The following is a 23,726-nucleotide window of genomic DNA, read 5'->3' on the forward strand; positions in this document are numbered from 1 at the left end:
TAAAAAAAAAAAAAAAAAAAAAAAAGAAAAGAAAGGAGATAAAAAAAATGGTTTTCTTTTAGAGATATGCAAGTTATGTTTGGATGGTGATGGTTTGTGAAACACTTTAAAAATTCTTTCCCATGATGTCTTTTTCTTAGGGTATGTACATTAAATCAACATATGATGGTCTCCATGTAATTACTGGAACAACAGAAAATGTAAGTATTGTTAATACTGTATGTTCAGGCCTGGAAGCCTTTTTGACCTTACCTGTGGTTTATGCTTTCCTTCTGCTATAGACTACATTTTGCTTGCAAAATTGTGCTAGTTGGCTGTTGAGGACCAGTAGCATGTTGGACAGCAGAAACGCTTGTGCTTGTTTACCTCAGAATTGAAAGAGTTGTTCCCAGTTGAGGACCAGGAGAATCAGTTTTGATTTGTTCTTGCAAGATGCCTAAAATGCTGACGTTGATAGGAAGTAGCTGTCTTGGAGTTACTTTGCTCTGTGAATAAAAGATAAATGTCTTTCTTATGTATAGGCTGATATGCTGGAGATTGTTGCAGTATTAGACAAACAGCTTTTATATTTTCTACCTATCAAGCTTTATTTTGTAAAAAATAAATGCATGGAAATGAGGACATCCCTTCACATTGACAAATAACCATATATTTCCGCATGAACTTCTGAGTAATGCCTATAGAAAGGAGCACTTGTTACCAGTGTACTGATTCCCACTGAAGATATTAAACAGCAAGCAAAACATAACAGATTACTTCTGAAATGCCTTTGACATACAACCTCCTTTTCTTGTATACCATATTTAGAGAGTGGCTGTATGCTGGAAAGTGAGCAAAATTATAATTTTGGGGGTAAAGGCTTCTATCCATAATCTTCAGTGAACATGGAACAAGCACTAAACAACACTGAACTGTTCCATAATGGTTTAGGCAATTCGTTTTGAAGATCTTGATGGCATTTTCTTAAAATGAAGCTGTCAGAAATGTTTGTTTTATCCTGCTACCGTGTCTTGCTGTGGAAAGTGCAAACTGCCTACATGGTATTTACAGCTGCTGCATCAGATCTGCAGTGTGGTTGTGTTAACATCTCAATAAAATAGGAATATTGTTTTCATCCCTTCAGAGGAGATGCAATCTGAAGCCTTTCTTCTTTCTGTTTTCTTCTGCTGAAGGCAGGAAATCCATGAGTTATACCTGGTAGATAATAACTGTTGTAGAACTTGTGTGAATGCCACTTGTGTCAGAATAAGGAAAACACAATGAATTTCAACATTAAAATCAAAATTCTAGGGAGTCAGACCTACAGCTACAGATATAATTGGTGCAATTATCAAAAACAGACAAAACCAACAGAACCATAGTTGAGCTTAATCTAAAAAATATATGCAAGAGGATGGTTTTTACAGTTGAATTTCTCTCAGATTAAAAAGAGAACCATTTCCCTCCATGACTTACTAATATTGAATTTAATTTCCCAGGGGCAAAGATAAAAATAAAATTTTAATGCATTCCCTCAAAACTCTTATCTTTTGTGATACATGAATATAATTTAAAGCCATGTCAGGAAGCTTCAGTTGTGATGACTTTTCTGCTGTCATTACTGACTTTCACTCCCTGTAACACCCTGGAGGTGCTCACAGCAGATCAAGAAACTGCAGTGTGCTATCTAGGGGAAAAAGCTGTTGTGTTTTAAAACATTTGTGAGAATGAGTAACGCTTTAGAGAAAGTAAGGTGTCTCCTGCTTTTAAGCACACAGTTGCTAGCTGCTTCCTTTAACAAAAACAAACAAACAAACAAACAAACACAAAACAAACAAAAAAAAATATATGATTCTGGTAGATGGGAGGAGAAACACCTCAGCAGCATGACCAGAGCAAGGTTATGATGGTGCAGATCTGATCTCACCTGTTGATGTTGACGTGTTTTCTATTTGTGATACAATTTAACTTCTAGGAAGCAGTAAGAATCCAAATTCTCTTCGCTTTGAACAAAATTTTGTGGCCTTTTTCTTTTTGTTTCCTCTCCTTCAAGTGAGACATTGGCAGACTTTTTGACTGATGCTTTTGTGAAAGATCACAGAGAAGCACTTGTCTTTTTAATAAACATAGTAGCATGGCAATGCTAGCCACATTAATATAACGGAGTAGTTTTTGTATCCACAGTTTGCTTTTTCTGTTTGCCATTTGACATGTTTGATGTCCAGCTACAAAGGCCATTAGAGTTTGGATCTCACTGTGCAGAATTAGGAATCATCTCTCCCAACATATCAGCCCTGCAGTTCAAAGCAGCTGAGCTCTGAAACGAACTGTGAGAGATCAGGGTTCCTTACAGGTCACTGCCCTGTAAGAGCTTCTCTCTGGTGGTCCTGGAGCATTAGAGCAAGCTGAGCTTTCTGGTTCACATCTTATCTCTTTTGTTTGGAAGTAAAGGGTGTATTTGTCCAGCAAGAGATTACAGCTTTCTTGTTGAGTAGCGCTTTTAGACCATGTTTGAGAGATTCTTTTAATTCACACACACACAAAAGTATTTTTCAAATAAGGCCATTTTGTAATTGGTTTTCCCATAGAAAAGATTATTTTCTAAAGTAGTAGCATGCAGTGCATCTCCAGCAGGAGTGTAACTTTGAAGGGGGTGCTCCCAGTTTCCCCAGTTATGGTGCACTGGTTGAGTTTGTGTGATGCTCTTAGATCTCAGGGAAGAGAGGCCTTTCAGAAGAAATAACACCAAAATCTCCACTCTGGACATGGAGCAGATGTGCTCCAGTGGGTCTGAACTGGTCTTTAACAGTGTGGGTATACTGGCAGAATGGAACAAAGACAACATTTAGCCTAAAGGACAAAGCTAAATCTATTCTGAAGAATAAATCCTAAACAGATTATGAATATCTTGTATGGTATTGATGTGTGACCCTCAACAACTGGTACTTCCATCTGTTGTTCAACTCCCTGTTGAACTGAAGGTACCAGCTAATGAAGATATATTTGTGATGTGACACACTTTGTTCCTCCTGGCAGGACTTCATAAATGGATCTTTTGTTTAATAAAAAAAAAAAAAAAAAAAAAAAAAAAAAAAAAAAAAAAAAAGCTTAATTTTCCTCTGTTATCCTCTGTTTTCCTTAAATACTGATGATAAAAGATACGATTTCTTTACAGCAAGGTCTGTATCTTTTACTTGGGAGGAAAAAGCAATAAGGAACAAGAGTTGCCACCTCTTCATAAGACCACAGCCTTGAGCCTCCTTTCTAAATGATTTTTACTTCACCTCACAGTGTATTCGAGGTACAATTGCAATGAGTTTTTTTAATGTAGACTTTTCCAATTTAAAGATTCTCAGATCATATTTTACTGGCTTGGGAAACTGCTACACAAAACATCTGTTTTGTCAAGATTTAGGCTGCAAGTGCTGAGGTCAATATAAGAGAAAGTTTGTATAGTAATAAAGTCCTATAGAGTTCAAGGGTAATGACACAAGATTCACTTGGATTTACATTTTGAAAATCTTAGGTGTAACTACATCTGAGCTAAAAAAGCAGTATTACATAGGAGGATTATAAATATTGTTAGAGGTATTAATGAGTAAGTGTGAGTAGTGAAATGGCAGGCAGAAGACAGATTGTTAGAACATGATCACTAGTGTTGAAATTTTCCCCAAGTCACTCAGCCAACACCTTTAATGCTGAAGTAATGCCAGAAAGTCAAGGTTGCTGTTATTTATGTAAATAAAATTACACCTTTACCAGCCCAGATTAATTTAGGATGTTCTGAGCAGTGTCTCTTAGGACTGAGTCATGACTGACCCTTCTTTCAGCCTCATGTTTCTCTTGGATATCTTCCATTTAAACACTATCCTTAACTTAAGCCATGAATTATGTGCAATTGTACTAGAAAATCATGGCATAGCTACGGGACTTTTATTTTGAATGGGAATGGAGTACATAGATTATTACAAACAGTCCACATTTCAGGCCTATTCTCTAGATGACCTGGTCTCTCACCTGAAAATGAATTAAATTTCGTTCCTTTCTGTAAAATTCATAGCAGCTTTTTGCAAACCTACCCCTGTGCAGCTTGTTTTTTTTTCCAAACTGTCAGTCTCACCTTCTACCTTTAAGTTGATTTAAGTGCTTTCATAGGCTGGCAGCCACAGTATTGAGAGAAAAATCAAAATGTTGTCACTATGAAAAAAAGGAATTTATTTTCCTCTAAACATAGGGGTATTTCCTTGAGAAAAAAGTTGGTATACTGTAAATATAGAAGACAGAAGAAGGGAAAGTTTTTGGAGGATGCCACTTTTATGGGGGAAGGTCGGGGTTTTTTGTTTGGAATTTTTTTTACTGTTGTTGAGGTGGGGGTTTTTTAAGGCAAAAGCAAAGAACAAAACTACTTTACTTTTTGAAAGTGTGATCTTTGTAGGATTTTGATGCTGTTTGCATTTCTTTCACCATAATAATGACTGAGAAACTAAGTTACCATGTAACTTATATGATCTTCCTATCTGGTACCTAACCTAATCCTCTTTCCTTGTGTACCCTTTGACAAACAGTAATTTACCAAAGTTCACTGCAACATATTAAAACACTGTAGAAAACAAAGGCAATGTTGTGAAATTTCTTTATGAGGAATTGCCAATTAGTTTTGATAGGTTCAAAATTCAGCCAAAGATTGACTTTCAAAGCTTAAGAGATGTCAGGCAGATTGAAGCACTCTTTTGGCAGAATGAAATTAAAAAGAAGTCATTAGGACTCAATTACCCTGCAATAAAAAAAAAAAAACAAAAACAACAAACCAAAAACCCTCATACCTTTCTTAATATTTGATTGCATTGTGTACAATAGTACAGAATATTTTTCTCCAACAACAATTAATTGATTTATTAAATATTTCTTTAATTCTTTATTTCACAGTAGAATGTCATTATCAATCTAACCTGATTTACATAGCTTAGCAATCATACTGCTGAAAGAGAGATGATGACCAGTAAGAACTGTATTCTTTATCATCTCTTTTATTTTAAATTCAGTCACCTGCAGATCGGTGCAAGAAAATCCATGCTGGGGATGAAGTGATTCAAGTTAACCACCAAACTGTGGTATGTATAATTATGTTCTGTGTCAATTGGAGATAGAGGTGTCATGGCACATCAGTATGTGAAGAAATGTGTAGAAGAATGTGTTTTTATAAATCATTACTTATTCTAACATCTAAATATTCCTTTTCTCTTCTGAAACCACGTAGTTCTTAAGTCCTCTGAGTATTACTGCAGGTATCAAATTAGACTAAATATCTGTGGCTTGATAGATATGTTAGGGTGTTTTCTATTTACCCATGCTCTATTAATAAATAGTTTTAGTGTAATGGAAGGTTTGGGTTGAAGTGATGCAGGGAGTTGGAAATGTTTTGCCCTGTGGCTTTAAGATCAAGATTACTTCCTGGAAGCTGGAAAACTTCCTGCTTTCCAAACCTATTGGGATGTGTAGAACATGGTTTTTGAGAACAAAAGCACATAAAATTCCCATAGTGTGCCTAGGGTGTTTAGCTTAATTTAAATACAGAATTATAAACCTGGAAAGTTAAGATGAAACAAATCTTTCAGATATGATGGGCAAGTAAACTAATACAATGTAAATTGATCTTTGTGTGAACAGATGCATGTTAGATCCTGGCAATTTTATTTAGGATTGGTGAACAGTTAAAATAATATTACCTTTTCTAAGGTAAGGCTTGGTAACAGAAAAGGGCAGGCTGTCAGTATAGAAAGCAATTTTTTTTTTTTTTTCCCAGAGTATAAGGTAATGAAAGTCAATATATGGTATTAATTACATGTGTCCTTGCAAGCAATTTAACTGACAGAAAAAAGTCCTCAATCGCCATTATCAATACATCAGTCATTTGTTAAAAGTGTGTTTATTCATTCCCCATGGGGTTCCACTCGTAGCTTTAGGTCATTGTACATCATATCAACTCCCCTGCACAAATTAGTATAATATCTCAGTATACCCTCCAGCTAAGTTTGACATCAACTATACTGTACATACGTGGAACTTAACTGATGAGAAACTATCTTTTGAGCTCTGCAATGTAATTTGATAAATCCAAGGAGATCAGGGTGAATTTTAATACTTTTTTTGGCCATATAGATTATTTATAAGTATTGTATCCCATGATTACCTACATGTAAAATTGATGACTTATTTTTCTGCACTAAGAAAGCTTATGACATCAATTTAATATGAAAAAAAATTGTAGAACATTATTATTCTGGCTATAAAAATATATACACATCTGAAGAAGCACATCAACATTCAGTCCCTACACTAGCTAGTTTTTCCAGCAAATTCTGATGCTGCTATGTAGCAAAGTTGCCTTGTCAACTTGAAAATTTCCAATCAACTTAGGTATTTATTCTAGTTTTCTTGGCACATCTACACTGCATTTATTTGACAGAAGATCAGATTCTTACTCCTAGCACTAATAATAAAAACATTTTGACAAGCCTTAAGATTCTTACCTAGTTGGGTGGAATTTTAAATGTAGGATTTGGTTGTTTTTGCTTTTTCATCAGTGAAGCTAGGCATTTTGAGATGTACGGGAAAAAAGAGTTGATTGTCATTCTAGGTTAAAGGACCAAGGGAGCCAAGACAAACTTAATTTAATTTTTCAACAGTAACATTTGGTGTAAAGGTTATATAGTAACAGACTAAATCACACGTTTACATATGCTCTTGCTTTGTTGCATCAACAGTATAATAAAATAATTGGCATCATTGATACTATATGCACGTAACTTCCTTGTATTTTAATGTCACTTTTCCACAGTGAGCGTCAATTAGCATTCTCTTAGAAGTGTGATAGCACCTTGCATATTACCTTTACAATGGTGCACTTCATTCACTTTACAATTTATACAGCTCAAATAGTTAATATTTTCTATAGATAATGCAGCATGGTTTTAATCTTTTTATTTCTTTTGGCAAGAGTCTAAGTCAGTCCTTTTGTACTCTGGCCTCTGTCATAAGGAATTTACTGTCCACTTCTAGGAATCTGTTTTTTCTGGGGTAAAGAGGTATTCCTTACAGTAATTCTTACTTCAGAGATAAAGAATTCTGAATATATTGCATTTTGTCTTTTCTGTTTATTGATTTTTTTCACACTTCATATACTGCTTACCAGTTGAAAATGCAGGATCTATATTTCAGCTTTCTCCTTGTGACATTATTGACTATAAAAATAACTATGACTAAATTTTTAAAAAAATTAACTGTTATTTAGGTGGTGTCTTGTAATTGGAGAATCAAAATCCAGAAAAAAAAATCTAATTGTAAATTTAAATTTGTTTTAGAGTAAGAACTTATTTTTATTATTTTGTTCAGTTAGTTCAGTGTATTCTGTTTGTCGAAGTGAAGTTCATTCCCGGCTTTCAGTACTATATATTTCAAAGAATGAATATAAATATGGGGAAGAGAAGTCCACACAATTATTTAAAAAATCCAACTTGTTAGCTAACACTTTTTACAAGAACCACATTTTGATAATTATGAAAAGGCTGTTCTTTCAGAAAGTCCACTGGCTTTCAAGTAAGCAGCATAACAAAGTAGGAAAATAGTTAACTGACTTATATTGATTTTTCTTATACATGTCCTAGTACTGAGTGGCAAATAGTTTTAAATTCTCTATTGACATCCTCTGTTTGCTTGTAATGATACTTAATCTTCATAGTACTTTGTTTGACAGTGAAATCAAAGGATTTCAAATTATTACCCTGATCTTTTGCTGTGTTGATAGAAAACATGCGTAGCAGGATGTATTCCACTTGTTGCTGGCAGGATATCTGGAATGTAAATATCTTCTGAATTTTTAAAATAAAAAAATGATAAGATTAAGCCTAAAGTCAGTAAAAAGTTACTGTTCAGAAAATAGTCCTTTAAATTGTGGTTGGTTGGGGTTAAATAATTATGTGAATCTTCTGTGTCAGTTTTGTCTTACGGAATAGAGGGTTTTTTTTAAATAGCTATGTAACTAAGAGGCATGACGCCCCCATTAAAATTCAAAGGATTTAGGCACTGTCTTCTCTTAAACTTACCTGTAAATTCCTTCCTTAATCTCCTCTAAAAGCCTGTCTGTCTAAAATATTTTCAATGTAAACAAACAAAAAAATTCATTCATGCGATTCAGAATTTGCGCTGTACTGCAGTACTCATGTTTCTGCCCATATATAATTCAAGAGTGTATTTTGCCTCAAGATAGTCCTCCTTTTAACCAACTGAAAGTGCAGCAAACAATATTATTGTTTACATGAATTATTACTGTTTACAGTACTCTTTCTGGTTGCATCAGTGGTAAAGCAGTAAAGAAAATATTCCAATCAGAAAACAAGGAGGTATAGACTCAGAATTGTGTAGGATTCTTGACTAACAGGCAGTTCATGTGTTATCTCCTATGCATATCTTCTTTAGTTTGGAGATATTTTTGCCATGTTGCATAAATTTCTAATACAAGTATGATATGACTTGTGGACTTAATACAAGTATGATATAACATGATAGACATGTGGATTCCCAAAATTTGTATTTGTTGACTAAACCTCATCAGAACATAGGTAAATAGAGATGACAGAAAAAACGTTTAATTTGGCCAAATAGGCAAATATGATCAGTTATCAATATGTTTCATATATACACTGGTATATTTAATGTCTTTAACACCTATAAGTTACCACAGAAGTTGGATTTTTTTGGTATCATGTAGGATGTAGATAACACCTAGCTTTTATATGGCATTGTCCTTACTGTGGAAACTCCTGTGGGCTCTTGTGTACCAAACCAAGTCCACAGAATTGAGTTACTGGAATTATTTTTCTATGTATAGTACAAAAACTTTGAGGAGATTTTGCTAAAATTCCTCTGAATCATGATGGATACATTTACAAGATCATACCTTGCGTCTCTGCAAGAGAAGACACTTAAGGGTATGATACCATTCTAGATCTTTATCCTAACTTAATTTTTGTTTATAAAAAGTAAGGAACAGGTTTTTGAGATTCACTGTACAATTACCGAGAAGAATACAACTTCCACAGAACCTCTCAGGTTCGTGGGGAACTTGCAAATTGCAGCTAATAGGAAATGCTGAACTTGAGGTGCATATGAATCTCTAGAGTGTATGCATTCACAATGGAGTTTGCAGTGGATATCGTCTTATTTGGGGAAAAACAAAACAAAACACCTGTAAGTAGAAAAATGATGTTGCAAGTATTGGTGTTTATTCAGTTTTTTTGCAGTTTCGCAGGATCTGTTTCAGATCCAAGCTAGGTTTATTTGAACACAGATATTTCATTTAAGGCCTTATTAACTTGGCTTTGAAGGAAATGGTATTTCTAGAGACTCAGTGGGGAAGTGGGCTGGAAGAGTATAAGGGAGGGAACAGCAGTGTCAGTACGAGATTTTGACATTATGTTTGACACTTTGTACAACAACTTCCATTAACAACATCTTTCATTTACAATAATATTTTTATTCTCTTATGATGCTTGACTTGAAAAAAAAAATGCAGTAAGATCATAGAAGTTTAAAAGAAACATGCCTTGTGCTCAGCTTCCTTCTGTTGCTGTTGTGTGTGTGTTTTTATGGAAGAGGAGATAAAGTAATAGCTTCCCAATCATTATTTTAATCCTTTCAAATTCCTTGGATTTTCTCTGTTTATAGTGGTTCAGTACATGTTAACATGAATGCTTAATTTTGAAGGTAGGTGGGATTTACATCTAAAAGCTTTATAGGTCTATACAGAGATGTTAATGTAAGTCTTTATGGAAATAACCTAACTCTGCAGGGCTCTGTCCTGAACTCTCTGTAGTTTGTCAGGATATGAGGATCATACCTTGATTTTGTCAAATGTAGTCTGTTCTCCAAATACCCTCTAAAAATTTCAATTTAATTCTTTATTCTTTCTTTACAGTCTCTACAAGTATTGTGTAATACTGATAAAGGAACTAAATTGTCATGATCCTCTGAAAAATCTTCTTGTGAATTTGCAATTCCCTTTAACGTGGAATTTGTATTGAGATTATATGGTGTTATTTATGATCTCTTATCTACACAGATGTGAAAATACACGCAGAAATATATTATTTCATATCCCTTACATCAGGGAAGTGTGATATTGCAGAAAAGAAATGTGTGAGGGAAGATTATCTTTTGTTTCCTCATGGTGAGTGCAAATGTTTTTACATGAGTATAAATGAAATAGAGAAACAACTTGACAAATTTGACAAATGCAGTTGAATTATGTTGTGCTTTCCAAGGAATACTCTCCAAGGAGAAAGGATTCTCAGGTACTCTGAAGAGGAGGTAGGAGTTAGTCTTTTAACGAGTTAGGAAAGTGGATGTGTGTGTATTTAGATAGATTTCTTTTTAATTTTCCACAAATATTTTTCAAATTAAGTATTTGGAAAAATAAAATTAATGGAGGTCACCGGCAGCAGCTCCATGGATAAAGTATCTCTGTTTTGAGAAATGCTCCACTTGAATTTGGAGTTTGAATGGGCAAGGACTCTCCTGTCATTTCTGCAGCAAGAAGCTGGATGCTGTTGTCCATGAAATCTGTTTTCCATTGATCTCTGGGTCTTGTTTGGAGCTGATGTGTGAAACACACCACTTTGATGAGCACAGGCTTATTTTTATGTAAATAGCATGCTGTGTCAGTGTGGGCAACCACTTGCGCTTCTAACTGGCAGGACAAATCCTCTAGCAAATCATCATTGCATCTGTGTTAGAGCAGCATAAGCTTGACAAGCCCATGCTGCTTCATGTTTCTGCCAAACTTTAAACAATTCCTCTTTGTTCATATCATGTGAAATGTTCACATTTAACTACACACTTGTGTCACCAGCCAGTGGAATTAGTTCAGTTGCAGCAGAAAGCCACACTATGCTGCCTTTCAGCAGATGTCTCCTAGATAGTAACAGAGCTTAACTGTGTAAGTTGTCTACATTAATTTGAAGTCAACCTGCTTGGTTTAGCTGATGGCATTAAACCTGGTTGACACTACCCCAAAATGGAAATGGAACACTTGGCAGGGTCACTCATAAGTCACAAGTGGTTGTGGAAACTACTCCTTACTGCCTCAGGCTTTGTGAGTGGCAGATTTGGTCCTGTGACCTGGGCACTGACATCCCACTTTTAGCATGCTCTTTGATCTGTGCTCCAGAGCACCTGATCCTGACCCTCTGCTGCAGTTATGGTGCACTACAGCACTTGAAGAATGCATGCTGGGCATGTTAAGCCTCATTTGTGGGACTGGTATGCTGTGGATGGAGCTGTGTAACAGTCAAACATTGAGAGGTTCAGATTAGTATAGAAGTCCTTTCAGGAAGTAACAGAAGAATCTGGCACAACAGGAGATTTACATCCTCTCATATGACTGAGACATGGGCTCGTTGGCCATACGCTGTATTGCTAGAAGTATTCCCTGCCAGGTGATTGTGGTCTTGGTCATCTGTTGCCATTTGCTATGTCCTACAGCTCACTCAAAAACATAGAATTTTGGGGGTTTTTTGGTTAGTCCTGGCTGTACCCCAAAATGGGCAGCTCTATTATCATTGAGTCCTGGTAGTTTACTCATGTGCTTAGATGAGCATATGTGAATAACCATTCAGCAGACTACTGAGTTCTTCCATTATTTTTATTTGGGGAAAAAAGAGTTCTTTTGTAATTGGTGACAGAGTGCTCTGTGAACACTGGCTACAGTTTGGGAATACACACCTGGCCTGACTTTGAAGGCACCAATGTCTTTTTTAGAAGCAGTAGTAAGAATTCTGCTGCAGTATCTGTTGATTTTTTCTGTGGATGTCATTGGTGGGCCTTCATAGTTTCACTGCTGGTGATAACCAAGTTACTGAGTCTGTAGCCAAATCAAGTATTTTTCTACAAGCTATACTTATGACCATACTCCTAAAGGTGTATCTACTAAAAACTGCTGCAGTATTCTATGAAGTATTCATGTGATCTAATTGGTAAATACATCTATCTACACAGAATGTACTGGGAGATGATGCATTTTAATTTTATTTATTTTGTACAGTTGTTTTATGTTTTGCTTTTTTATTTTCCCATCTGGTAGTGGTTTTTTTATAGGAAAAATAAGTCCTTTAGGAGGTGCTGTAAATGATATTAATATTTCCAACAGAAATATTGAAAGACAGTATGCTGCCAAAAACCTTTTGCATATATTCCTGATAGAAATTATTTTCATACTCTCATAGTAGTTGCTACTGACTACTAATCTTGGTATAATTTGTATTTGGAGACAATTTAAATAGCAATTTAAAAATGTTAACAGTATGTTCTTGATAATGAGAATACTATAAATTCTGCAGTTAAAATAATTCTTCTGAATTTCTTAGTCTCTGATGTGTGAAATATATGATTAGAGCATAAGTTTTATGCCCCTGTAGCAGATAATAAATACAATTGAAAGTTTCTACTGTTAACTATTTTGGTGCCTATATAACAGAATACAGATTATATTACTCTTTTGACTCTTAAGAACAGATTAAAAGACTTACTGTAGTGCAGGTTCAGGTATGTGTATTTGGAAAGAAAGATAAATATTGTTCTTCAGCTAAAAATATTCCTTTTTACGGAAGTTTCTGAAAATTGAAGTACACTGTAGAGAAGGAGATGAAAGGTAAGGAGAAAAAAAGGAAAGCTGTGCAAATTAATTGGCTGATACTTGCAGTTGTACACAGCCTGGACCATGTACTAGATTCAGTAGTTTTGAATACCTCTGTGCTTTGTGCAGGTAGCAGCTGTGTAAATTACACAGCTGATCTTCAGGTTCCAGCCTGATCATCTGTTGCATAATTCATTATCTTATGCTGATGAAGTTAGGAGGTAATTGTAGGGAAGTGTAAGGCAGTGATAGTTGTTGTAAAAGTAGATCAAAACAGTAAGAAAAGCAAGTTAATGCTGTGTCATGAGGGAGGAAAAACTAAAGCGAGGAAATTCTATGCCTGATTTGAGTAGATGTACTTTTAATATGTAAATTTTTATTTAAAAACCCCTCAGTACTGGCTAAGAAAACCTCAGTGGCTTGAACACCCTACATTGTCTATGGCTGATTATTTTAATAGCAGTAAAATGGAATGAACAAAATAAGAACTCATGGCTAAATAATTATTGCTTTATTATAACAATTTATTTTAACTCCCTACCCCTGTCCTTCTTTTGCTAAGTGATGCTGTATAAGTTTTCAACTCAGTTAAAGGCTTTTCGGATTTTGTGGGTTTTTTTCCAGTTTACTTGGTTATTAGTGACCTTTAAGGATATTTTTACAACTTCTTTGTGCACATGTTAACTTATTTTCACTATACAAATTCAGTCTCAAGAAACAGATGTTTCAAGGATAGCAGCACTATTTAGCTGCGGTGCAGCTGGGGATCTCAGGTAGTTTATTTATACATTGAAAAGAGAGGGGTGTCAAAGGCTGCTGGAATTACTAGTTCACTGGAATAATTCTAAAATATTAAGTTGTGATAATGTAAGTTTAATCTGAAACACAATCATTTATATATGTGTGTGTGTGCCTGTAGGTTTATATATATATTTATTATTTTAATTCCAGGACAACCATTTTTGGAATTTAAATATGAGAATATGCAATTTACACACACCCCCCTCAAATTCCCATTGTGAGATGAAACACACAGCACCACAAATGAGTTACTGTAAGGCAGATGTGGCTGTAGTGTGTTAATACTGTAGGATTACTCCCAAGGAGCATGTTCCTTATGCTGTGTGAAATATGGAGAATTTGGCTATTCCCACAAGGAAGGATGAGGCCACCCACATCCATACTGCAGCTTAGTCCGTGAGAAACTGGATGTGATTTAGTTGCCTAAATCCTGCTTGAGCCTTTGGCTCGTACCACCAACTCTCTGAACCTGCTTAGACATTTATCAGCACTTAAGGTTTTTTAGCACTCATCTGTGGCTACCCAGGGATGCTGAAATGTCTCAGGCACTGGAGGTCTGTCCTTTGCTGGGACCTGTCCACTGAAATGGAGGTGGGTACCTGGGTTCTCCATGCATTCTCTGGAAGCTCCTGAAAATTAGGACAAGTGAAGACACTGGTGGCAGCATCTTTATTCTTAATAGTTTAAATGTCTGTGCCCTTGCTGAAGAGGAGGTAGGGCCTGCTCATCACAACGTGGCTTTCAGACTGTTCCCTGTAGTATGTGTGTAGTTTGTACTGCATTTGTATTGCACAAAAAAGTGGTTGCTGGGAATTGTGACCAGAATCCTTGTTTCTCTACTCCAAACACAGGGACCTGATAGTTTCTTGGCCTGTTGTATGACTGGACTTTGTATTCATGTATTCCTATCAGCACAGTGTCTTGCCTTCAGAGAAGGCCTTTAACCTGAAATCATGCACATCTTGGTGCTTGAGACACCCCTCTAGGGTTTGAAAGACTGAGTTTAGTCCAGCTGAGGCTAAATAATGCTGAGATCCACATTCCTCAAGTGGATGGAAGGCTGGATGAATACCCTCCAAATTGACAGTACCTGACTCTTCTGGTTATCTGTACTCTTGGTTGAAGAGAGAGATGCCTTACAGTCATTGCACTGGAGGCAGACAGTCACTGTGGGGAAGAGCAGGTACCCAAGTGATGGAAAATGCTTAAAATTTCAGAGGTACACCAAAACTGAGCAATGTGAAATCAACCCCATTTTTAGAGCCATACCCTGAAATAGGGAAATGAGACCCTTTTTCCTTGAAAATTGTACCTAGTCACTGAACTCAAATCTGTAAAATAGGATATAATCAACCCATAAAGTTGGAGTCTTTGCTGTTCCCAACAAATACACTCATTTATTTGTTCTAGGATGTTGCTAGCAATGACTCAAAAGCAAAACAGTGAGATAGCTCTAAACTGAAAATTGATTGTATCAGACAAAAGTGAAAAGTAAGCATTGTTATTAAACAGTGTCCAAGCTTCAACACAGAACTGATTCTGTGTCCTTGGACAATTCAAGTTTTGGTTCCCCCATGGATAAAACAGATGCTTGTCTCCATTACTGAGGTGCTCTGTAGTCACGTTACTAACATTTGTGAAGTTTGTTGAATTATGGTGGAACTGAGCTGTGCAAGTACCTAAAAGAGCAAGGTAATGAAATCAGTCAGAAGTTAGGCTCTGGATCAGATATGTTTTCTGACAGGGAAATGTGATTAGAGCACCTTAATGAGAGCAATAACTTCTGTATTCAGCTCTCAATTCTTGAGAAAGTCTCTTAATTGAGAACTTTAGCCAAAAATGAATATAAAAATTACTTATTTCATAGTTTCGTGATAGTAAGCAGAAGTTTTAGTGAAGCATCAGGATTTTTTCAAGTAAAATATGTGATTTTCTTTAATGTACTTTCCATAAAAACTGTTGTTGTGACTTTGGACAACAATAGAGTGTGGTGTGATAAGTGACATTCTAAGGATTCACAGAACTGACTTTAACATTGGATTAAAATTGCATTTATTTAAATAATATAGCCAGGATACTCTTTAATTAGAATTGTAGCATATGCAATCACTATATTATTAACCTCTCTTCTTTGGGAAAAAACTGTTATGTAAGCATGGATGGTCATTATCATGCTAGCTAAAGAAGCTGGATAAATCCCTGAAAGGCATCTGCTACTCTCCTGACACTGCTTCTTCTACTGCATACAGATACAGCTTTCATCTCTGTGGTAGTCCATGTTGTAAACATCCTTCTGTGGTTCCTCATCCAGTAATGTTTTCTGGAGGCGGAAGACCTATGGCCTTTCATTATATTTTAGCCTTTTCAGGCATCTGCAGCTGAGGAAAGGGAAGGAGATGCTTGCCACTAACATACTTGTTTCAGAAGGCTGCCAGCTGACCATCCTCATTTCTGGCCAGGGTTCATGGAAATCAATCTGTTAATTTCACAGCAGGATGCCAGATAGTTTCTTGTTGTATTCTGACTTGCTTAACAAATGGTAGGTTTCATACAAAGTGATTCGAAGTGCAGTGTTGGGTTTTTGTTCTTAGGCACTAGTTTTTATTTATAAAATGTAAGATGGGTGTTAGATATGGAAATTCTTAAAAATATACCCATTTCTTAATTTAAATACACTTTTCTCCTAGAAATTTGATATTTTTTTTTTTAGCTGAAAAATAAGTAAAAGCTTAAAATGGTTGATAAGTCAAAGAGCTCTGGCTGCATGCCACTTATAACAGGCAACATTGAAAGAATAAGAATTTTTATTATCTCCCCATTCCAGTAACTTTTAAAAATTAAACGCAAGTGGATTTTGCGTATTTTCTTAGCTAGAAAATAACACATGTCTTTGCAGGTTTATTTATTAGGAAGATACTACTTTTTCTTCAAAAGTGTAAAGATATTACTACTTTTCCCTTTTACAAATCTGCAAGTCAGGAAAGAATAACTGTAACTGGGGAAAAAAAAAATTTCACGGAAGCAGAAAACTGTCATTAACTTTCATGGGACTCTGGTGACCCTTTGAACAGGAATACGCCTGTAAAAATAGGGAGTCTGTTCTATTTATCATTTGGCTATAATTCTACACTCTAGATGATGTATTTTCAATGTGTATTAAATTCACACGCTGTTTTTAAATGATGCAGCTGTTCTATGGTTTCTCTGGGATACATGTGCTAGATTTTTCAGACTGTAGGTTATTTAGTCCTGGATCTTGTAGCATCCTAAAAATACTTGGTTTAGGTCCATCCAATTGTATTTGAGCTGCCTGCATGTTAATATTTTACAGAGCTCCTCTCTGGCTCATAACATACAGCAGTACTCAGAAATCATGAATGAGTACAGGAGTTTGGGAATACTGTCCTGGGTGTGGCCATGTAAAAAAACCCCAAAACACAACAAAAAAAGCCAACAAAAAAAACCCCAAACAAAACAGAAAAAAATGATTCAATGAATGGTCATGCTTGCTTTCAGAAAAAGGCAAGATTAATACCAATTTTCTAAGCTTGTCATAAAGGAGGCACTAGATTCATCTGGAGAAAAAAAAAAAAGCCATTACTTTAAGAGCAACTTTTTAATAGTTTAAAATGTTAAAGTTCTTGGCAATTTGGAGTAGGAATTCAAAATAAAAGTTCCATTTTAGACCACTGTAATATTGTCATCCAGATGTGCTTGCTGCAAGCCTAAGAAACATTGGGGTCTTTTAAAATATGTCTCATCTTGCTCAGGGTTATCTTCTTTTCCCAGGTGGTGGTTAGGGGAGCAGACCTCTAACAGCATACCCTGCTAAAGTTTCTTTCTTCTCTTTGGGGTAATAGTTGCTGGGATATTCCAGGTGGAGGAGAAGCCAGTGGGAGGTGAGGGGGAGAGGCAGGGCAGATGAAGAGGATGTGTTGGAGCTGGGTGCAGCTGCACAGGGCTCTCACATGCCCATCTTGCCCTGCCAAAGCAAGCTGGGTGGCCCCAAGTGTCTCTGAGGCACTCTGGTGAGGCTTGTCAGCCTGGCCACAACCTCTGGGCATGCAGTAGTGGGATGAGATGAGAAATTTGGAGGTGGCCTGATGCTGCTGTTGCAGGCACCCTGCCTGCAGGCTCGCTTCTCCTGGCACAGTGTTGCCCTCCCCTTTGGGAAGGTAATGTCCCTTCTTGCATCACCCCCAGCAGCACTGTTCATCTGGCCTTGGTGTGGCATGGACATGGACTACCCTTTCTATCCCTCCTTTACTTTGGCAGTAGACTCCTCCAGCAAAGGTGCTGTAATCTCGCTGAACCAACTCAGGGCACCCCTAGGGTGCTTCCTGGCTCTCCTCTCCTTCTTCCTTTAGTTCCCCTATCTTTGCATGCCCTGCTCACCTTCCCTTGCTGCTCTTTGAGTCCATAGTCCTCCTTCTTCCTCACCAGAAAAACCCTGTGGCCTGTCCTGCTCCAAGCTTCACTTTTCCACAAGGTACCCTGTGTTCCCTCAGGCACCCAGACCTGCACCCATGCAGCAGGCACACTTCCTCCAGGGCTCCCAGCATTACCCAGGGACTGGCTGCGTTGTGCCTGTGCATGGCACCCAACCTGCGGGCTGCCCTCTGCTGCCCTCGCCCCTCCCTGTGCTCGGCCATGGGCTGCACTGGCAGCTGGGAATGATTCAGGCACTGCACAGCAAAACCCAACACTGGGCTTAGGGTGCCACTAAAGAGACATCTCCTGACTACTGCTTGTTGATGGCACTTGGTTTAACAATATAAATTTATTTTAAAGCAAGCAACAGTAACTCGCTTGGCCCTTAAAAATGGGTGCCTGGTCAGCATAGTGCATTGTTTTAAGAAGTAATTGCTCAGGTTTTAATGTAAATAAAGTTGTCTGCTACTATAATCCTCTTACCTACTGAATTTTCAAACCAGTAATGAAACTTTCTTATTACTGTCCATTTTTGCAGTACATGAGCAGGATAAAGGATATGGTAGGGACTTTGAAAGCTCTGCCCAAAAAAATTGATGATTAGAAGTTGAGAATTGATAACTGTGGTGGTGGTAATGAGAAAGGACAAGATCCGGAGGAGAGATTAGAGAGAATAAATTCAAATCATACTTAAAAGGAAGTGTACATTACATGTCACTGAAGTGGCTTTATGGAAAACTGTTTTCAGTTCTAGGTATATTCACTGCCTTTTTCTCTTTCCAACCTGACCTCCTCAAATAAGATTGCTTCTGTTTAGTCTGTGTCAATATGAATTTTGATGGGATTTAAACTATGTGGCAGCTGAAAAGCATGCCTCCTACATGGACATCAATTTCCTTCAATATATTGTTGACAGCCCTCTTATGTGGCTTGTTCCTCTTAGGCCAATTTAGTCATTTCTATTCAAAATGTGAGAAGCAACCAAGGACTGTCTGAACCAGCCAGAAAACTTCTGTCAGGGAACTAAGTAAAACAGGATGATCTTAATTTAAATTTATAGTAAACTCAGAATTTTCCTGTGAAAAAATAAGTTAAATTGTTTATATTCATGAGCTTCTAAATTAAATACATCAGATTTAGTGCTTTGAAGTGATTTTTTTTCTCTAATCCCTCTAATTCTCATAAAGAGACTAGATAATCTCCCATTTATTGCAGTGTAAGGCATAGTTGAAATACACGATACAGTTTATCTCTACAAAGTATGAAAGTGCATTTAAAATAATTTTAAAACTGCTAGCATAACCAAAAAAACCCCAATTTTATTTATATTCCTCTGACTATTTCAGTGAGAAACAGATGGCTCTAAAGCACAGCTTTTGCATGCAGCATCCTATCAACTTAAATGGCAAGAATTTTATATCCTGACTCTGTAACTGGGGCTGCATCATGTTCTCCTCAAGGCTCCCTGTGCTCCTTTATTCAGCAGAAGGATTTCTCTCTGGAAATCTGTCTTCAGTTATTACATTAGGGAATTAAAGTGTACAGTAGCTTACGTACAGAGGGACCTTACATGAACTGTAGGCTTTAAATTCCTTCTTTTGGGTAGCAAAACATTGACATTATGGACCAGTGACATTATGGAACTATGGGGAATATATTGTTTCTAAGCAGCGATGGAAGTCTCTCAGAATAGGAAAACAGTATTATAAATAGAGAGGTATTTTTTCATAAAATTATAATACTAAGACACAAAACTTGGACTTACAGAGACTTCATTTAGATACTGTCGAAACAGAATAGAGACTTTACCAGGATGTGGGAATTGAACTGAAGTTGGTTACGTTCATGTTTCATTTTAGTCAAAGTATAATAGCTGTATGCCTAGTACATTGGACTGAAAATAAGAATTCTAGCATGCTTCGAAGTTTTCCTTTGAAGCTGGAAAATATTCCAAAGTTGCATGTTGTCAGTACCCCGTTTCTTTGTTTATAATAATATCTCTGTAGAAATGCATCCTGGATATAATGAACTTTTCTGTGGTGAAAACAGGACATGTAGGTTCACAGTAGCTGAGGAAGAGTGGTGAGGTTTGAACCATGTCTGTGATTCAGCGTTGTTGGTAGGCATTATTGCTGACTTAAGTGACATGCTCATATGGGAGTATCAGCTCTTAAAATAAGTGATATTAAGCAAACAAAGTGAGTTTTGAGGTAATAGGGAATAAGGTAAAAAAAAGTAGCAATAACCTATGTGTGATTACCTTGCTTAAACACAGGTGTTACATGTATATATTTGTGTCATATTGCACTATACCAATGATAAGGAACATCTGTGTTCTCTTTCATCACATTGCCTTCCTGATTTTTGTCAAATGTATTGACATGATATAAAGTAGCCTTTTTACCATGATGTTACCTTATCACTTCAGAGTTCTAGATGCTTTTTCAGTAAGAATTTCACTTCTCAATTGGATAATTTTATTCTTAACATAGTTCTTGTGCAAGTTCTACAGGAAAATGTACTTGATTGTTTAGGGAGAGAGAGAAAAAGGTAGAAAAGCTGTCAGGTTTACAGAAATAGTCACTTTCTCAGTTTACAGGCCAAGATTTTCAAGAGATGTATGATTCTGTGTGTTGTGACTCTAGGTGCCAAACTTGAAAATACAAAGATTGAATATCTGAAAGCGTTTCAGGATAGATATCTAAAATCAGGCATTATTTGGACTGAAAACTGCTGTCATGAGTTGTACTGTTTTAATATAAGTACTTTTTTCAAAAATGTGAAGTGAATGATTCAGAAAAATCTATCCTGCATTTATGAAGATGTGTTGCTTTCCATGTTAGTCAAGTTCTTAATTTTAGACTATTTCAAGATCTGTAATTCAATTAGGAGAATTTTACTTTGGGCTAATAGTCAAGTGGTGGCTAGACTACATTTCTGTCATTAATTTACTGTATTTGTTTCTGAAATCATCATGAAGAAAGTACTATTTTAAAAAAAAAGCCTTGTGATTCTGATTTTCTTATAGCAATGTGAAGAGTAGAAGATTTTCTGAACTGGTTTGTGCTTGCATAAGCTGCTAGGAGTAGAAGTAGTATGGCTACATGTGGTTAGTGGACTTAAAATAGTAACCATGAAGTAAAAAATGCTCAGTTTTGAATTGAACTGTCAATGCAGAAGCCAGGGCTCTTTAACTTTTCGGTCTCTAAAGTCTTATGTACCAGAGCTAATTTTGAAAACTCATTGAGATCTAATTGTGCATTTACAGTGGAATAACAGTAGTTTATTAATTCTAAACCTGAAATGATGCATATCCATCTTAATGCATTATAATAATTATTTTAGTTTACGTGATTTTTATGCAGTAATTTATTTTTGACATTTCTAGAGTTAATATCCTTTAATATATATATACACTCCTATTGTGTTATTTTACTGATCTTATTTAAAAAGGGAACATTACATATTGAATACTGTACCTCAATTTTATTGTAATGATTTTACTGGTTACCAGGTGGGGTGGCAGTTGAAAAATTTGGTGAATGCACTACGAGAGGATCCGAGTGGTGTTATCTTAACTTTGAAAAAGCGACCTCAGAGCATGCTTACCTCAGCACCAGCTTTACTGAAAAATATGAGATGGAAGCCCCTTGCTCTGCAGGTAATGAAGCTTAATCATAAGTCATACACCATCATTTTAACTATAGATTATCTCAATGATGCTTTATTGTGCTTCATCTCAGCAGCATATGGATTTACTCTTGTATACTTTGAAAAATTGTTTCTGAAATGATTTCTCTGCAGTTTGTTCTCATAGGCTCAATTGAAATTAAACCTGTTAGTAGAACATTTTGAAGTTAAGAAGTGATCAATCATCCCAGTGTTTTGCAGTGCAGAAAAGTAGCCCCAGATAACTTTTCTAGCTAAGGGGAAATAAACATACTTCAGAAACTGATAAATTTTAATTTGACTTCTTGTTAAGTTCTCAGTGCAGTGTAACTTCAAAGAAAGAGAGGAGGAAAAGATCTTGATTTCTTGGGTTGATCAATCATGGAGTTACAGGAAAATTTATAATGTGATTTTATTCAATAAACTGCTTGGCCATCAAAATTTCCTCATTTAAATAAAGTTATAATCATGCCAAAGTTGTCCTTGAGATTGAACCCTTGTACATAAGGAGGTGTAGCACAGGATTTCTGGCTGGGCCTTTCATTTTAGTAAGCCTGCAATGTGCTGAAGACCATGGAATGGTTTCATTAAAGCTTTCGTGTTTCACTCTAGGATAAAATGTCACTGTGATGGATTACTCTAGGAAATAAAAGTTATGTCCAGGCTGATGAAAGCGTGTAACCAACAGATGGAACTGACAAATAATCACTGTTTTCGTTCAGTTCAGATAGAATAATGTTTAGAAATTTATTTTCTTTGCATAAAGAATGCATTCTTCTGGACATTTTTATTATCACAATAAAAAAGCCTAATTTAAAATTAAGGACATTTGAGAGAGAAAAGACATCTGCAAAGTTCAGGCATAAGGAAAATGAGATATGGAAATGCCACTGCCAGTAGCTGTGGTCATTGCCAATTAAAATATTGAGATTCATGAAAAGGACTAATGCCATGAAGAACTTCTTTCAGATATGTATATATATAAAATATTTTATAATGGTTAAATACATCATTGTCTTTGAAACTCTTTAAATGATTGAGAGATCTTGGTCTTTCATATATAAAGAACTGACTAGACATGTGACAGAAAACTTTCAACCGAAAATATCTTATCGGTGTCTGAACATAAAATTGCAAATCTGTATGCATGAGTGTATGAATGTCCATACTTGAAAGCTGCACTTTTATCATAGCTTTAGTAAGAATATAAATACAAATGAAAAATGTACATCATTGCTTTAAATGGGGTCAAATGCTTTCAGTCTAAATCTTCTTTGGGTGGGTTTGGTATTTCTTTGGGTGAATTGGGTCATTCTCCTAAATATTCTTTTTTGCTTTCCTTTATCATTTGCCACTGGAATAATTACAGTGAAGACCACGTAACAAAAGTTTCGGACATGGGCAATTAATACAGACAATAGCAAATAAGCAATGAAATCAAAACAGGCTACTTCAAAAGAATGGGAAGAAATTGGACAGAAACCAATTTCCACCATTTAAACTTAAGTTCAGTAGGAAAGTGAGAATTCCTGTGGTCCTTTTACAGTGCAGTTATGAGCTAAAGTTGTGGGCCTGCTTGAAACTCCACACTCACTTCCAGAAACAAAAATGCAGTCATCTTTTAGTGTGCTTTACTTGACTCTGATTTGCATCACAGCATCCTTAGTTCAATAGAGGTACTAGGGTGTTACTCAGCTGTTCTGTGTTTAGATATCTGCTGTGTACATATCTACATATTCAGGTTTCTCATTTTTACTGCCCTTGGCTAGTGAACATACATAACAGCTACCGGTTCATTCATGATGGCCCATTTTATTTAGATTGATCTATCTTGAGATGAGGTGAATTGGACCTTGCGCAGCTAGCTCAGGTGTAGATTATCTACATTATTAAAAGACTGACCCTAGATACAGGTTTTCTATAATCACTGGTGGGGGGGGACATAATAGGAGTATTGGTTTTGGTGTGGTTTTTTTTGCTAATAGCATAGAAAAAATGAATATTTTTAAGGCTAAGATAAGTACAGATAGGCATACTGTTAAACACTAGAGATACAGTTCTGGTATCATGATGATATTGTTCTGATTTTATCAAATATGACACCAGGAAAAGGCCAGAACCTCATTCAACACTTACATGTGCAGTGTGCCTATGTGTG

The 23,726-nt window shown here is 36.1% G+C and overlaps 1 protein-coding gene across 1 annotated transcript in view; it reads left to right on the forward strand.

Moving 5' to 3' along the window:
- Window positions 1–23,726, forward strand: part of CNKSR2 (connector enhancer of kinase suppressor of Ras 2) — a 196,807-nt gene that overhangs the window by 60,508 nt on the left and 112,573 nt on the right. The window contains exons 7-9 of the mRNA XM_026846267.1: window positions 141–200; window positions 5,022–5,090; window positions 21,414–21,560. Of these exons, the coding sequence (XP_026702068.1) occupies window positions 141–200; window positions 5,022–5,090; window positions 21,414–21,560 (276 nt within the window). The remainder of the gene's footprint in view (window positions 1–140; window positions 201–5,021; window positions 5,091–21,413; window positions 21,561–23,726) is intronic.

The sequence above is a fragment of the Athene cunicularia genome (genome assembly GCF_003259725.1).
Source record: "Athene cunicularia isolate RWA chromosome 1 unlocalized genomic scaffold, athCun1 chr1_part1, whole genome shotgun sequence".
NCBI lineage: Eukaryota > Metazoa > Chordata > Aves > Strigiformes > Strigidae > Athene > Athene cunicularia.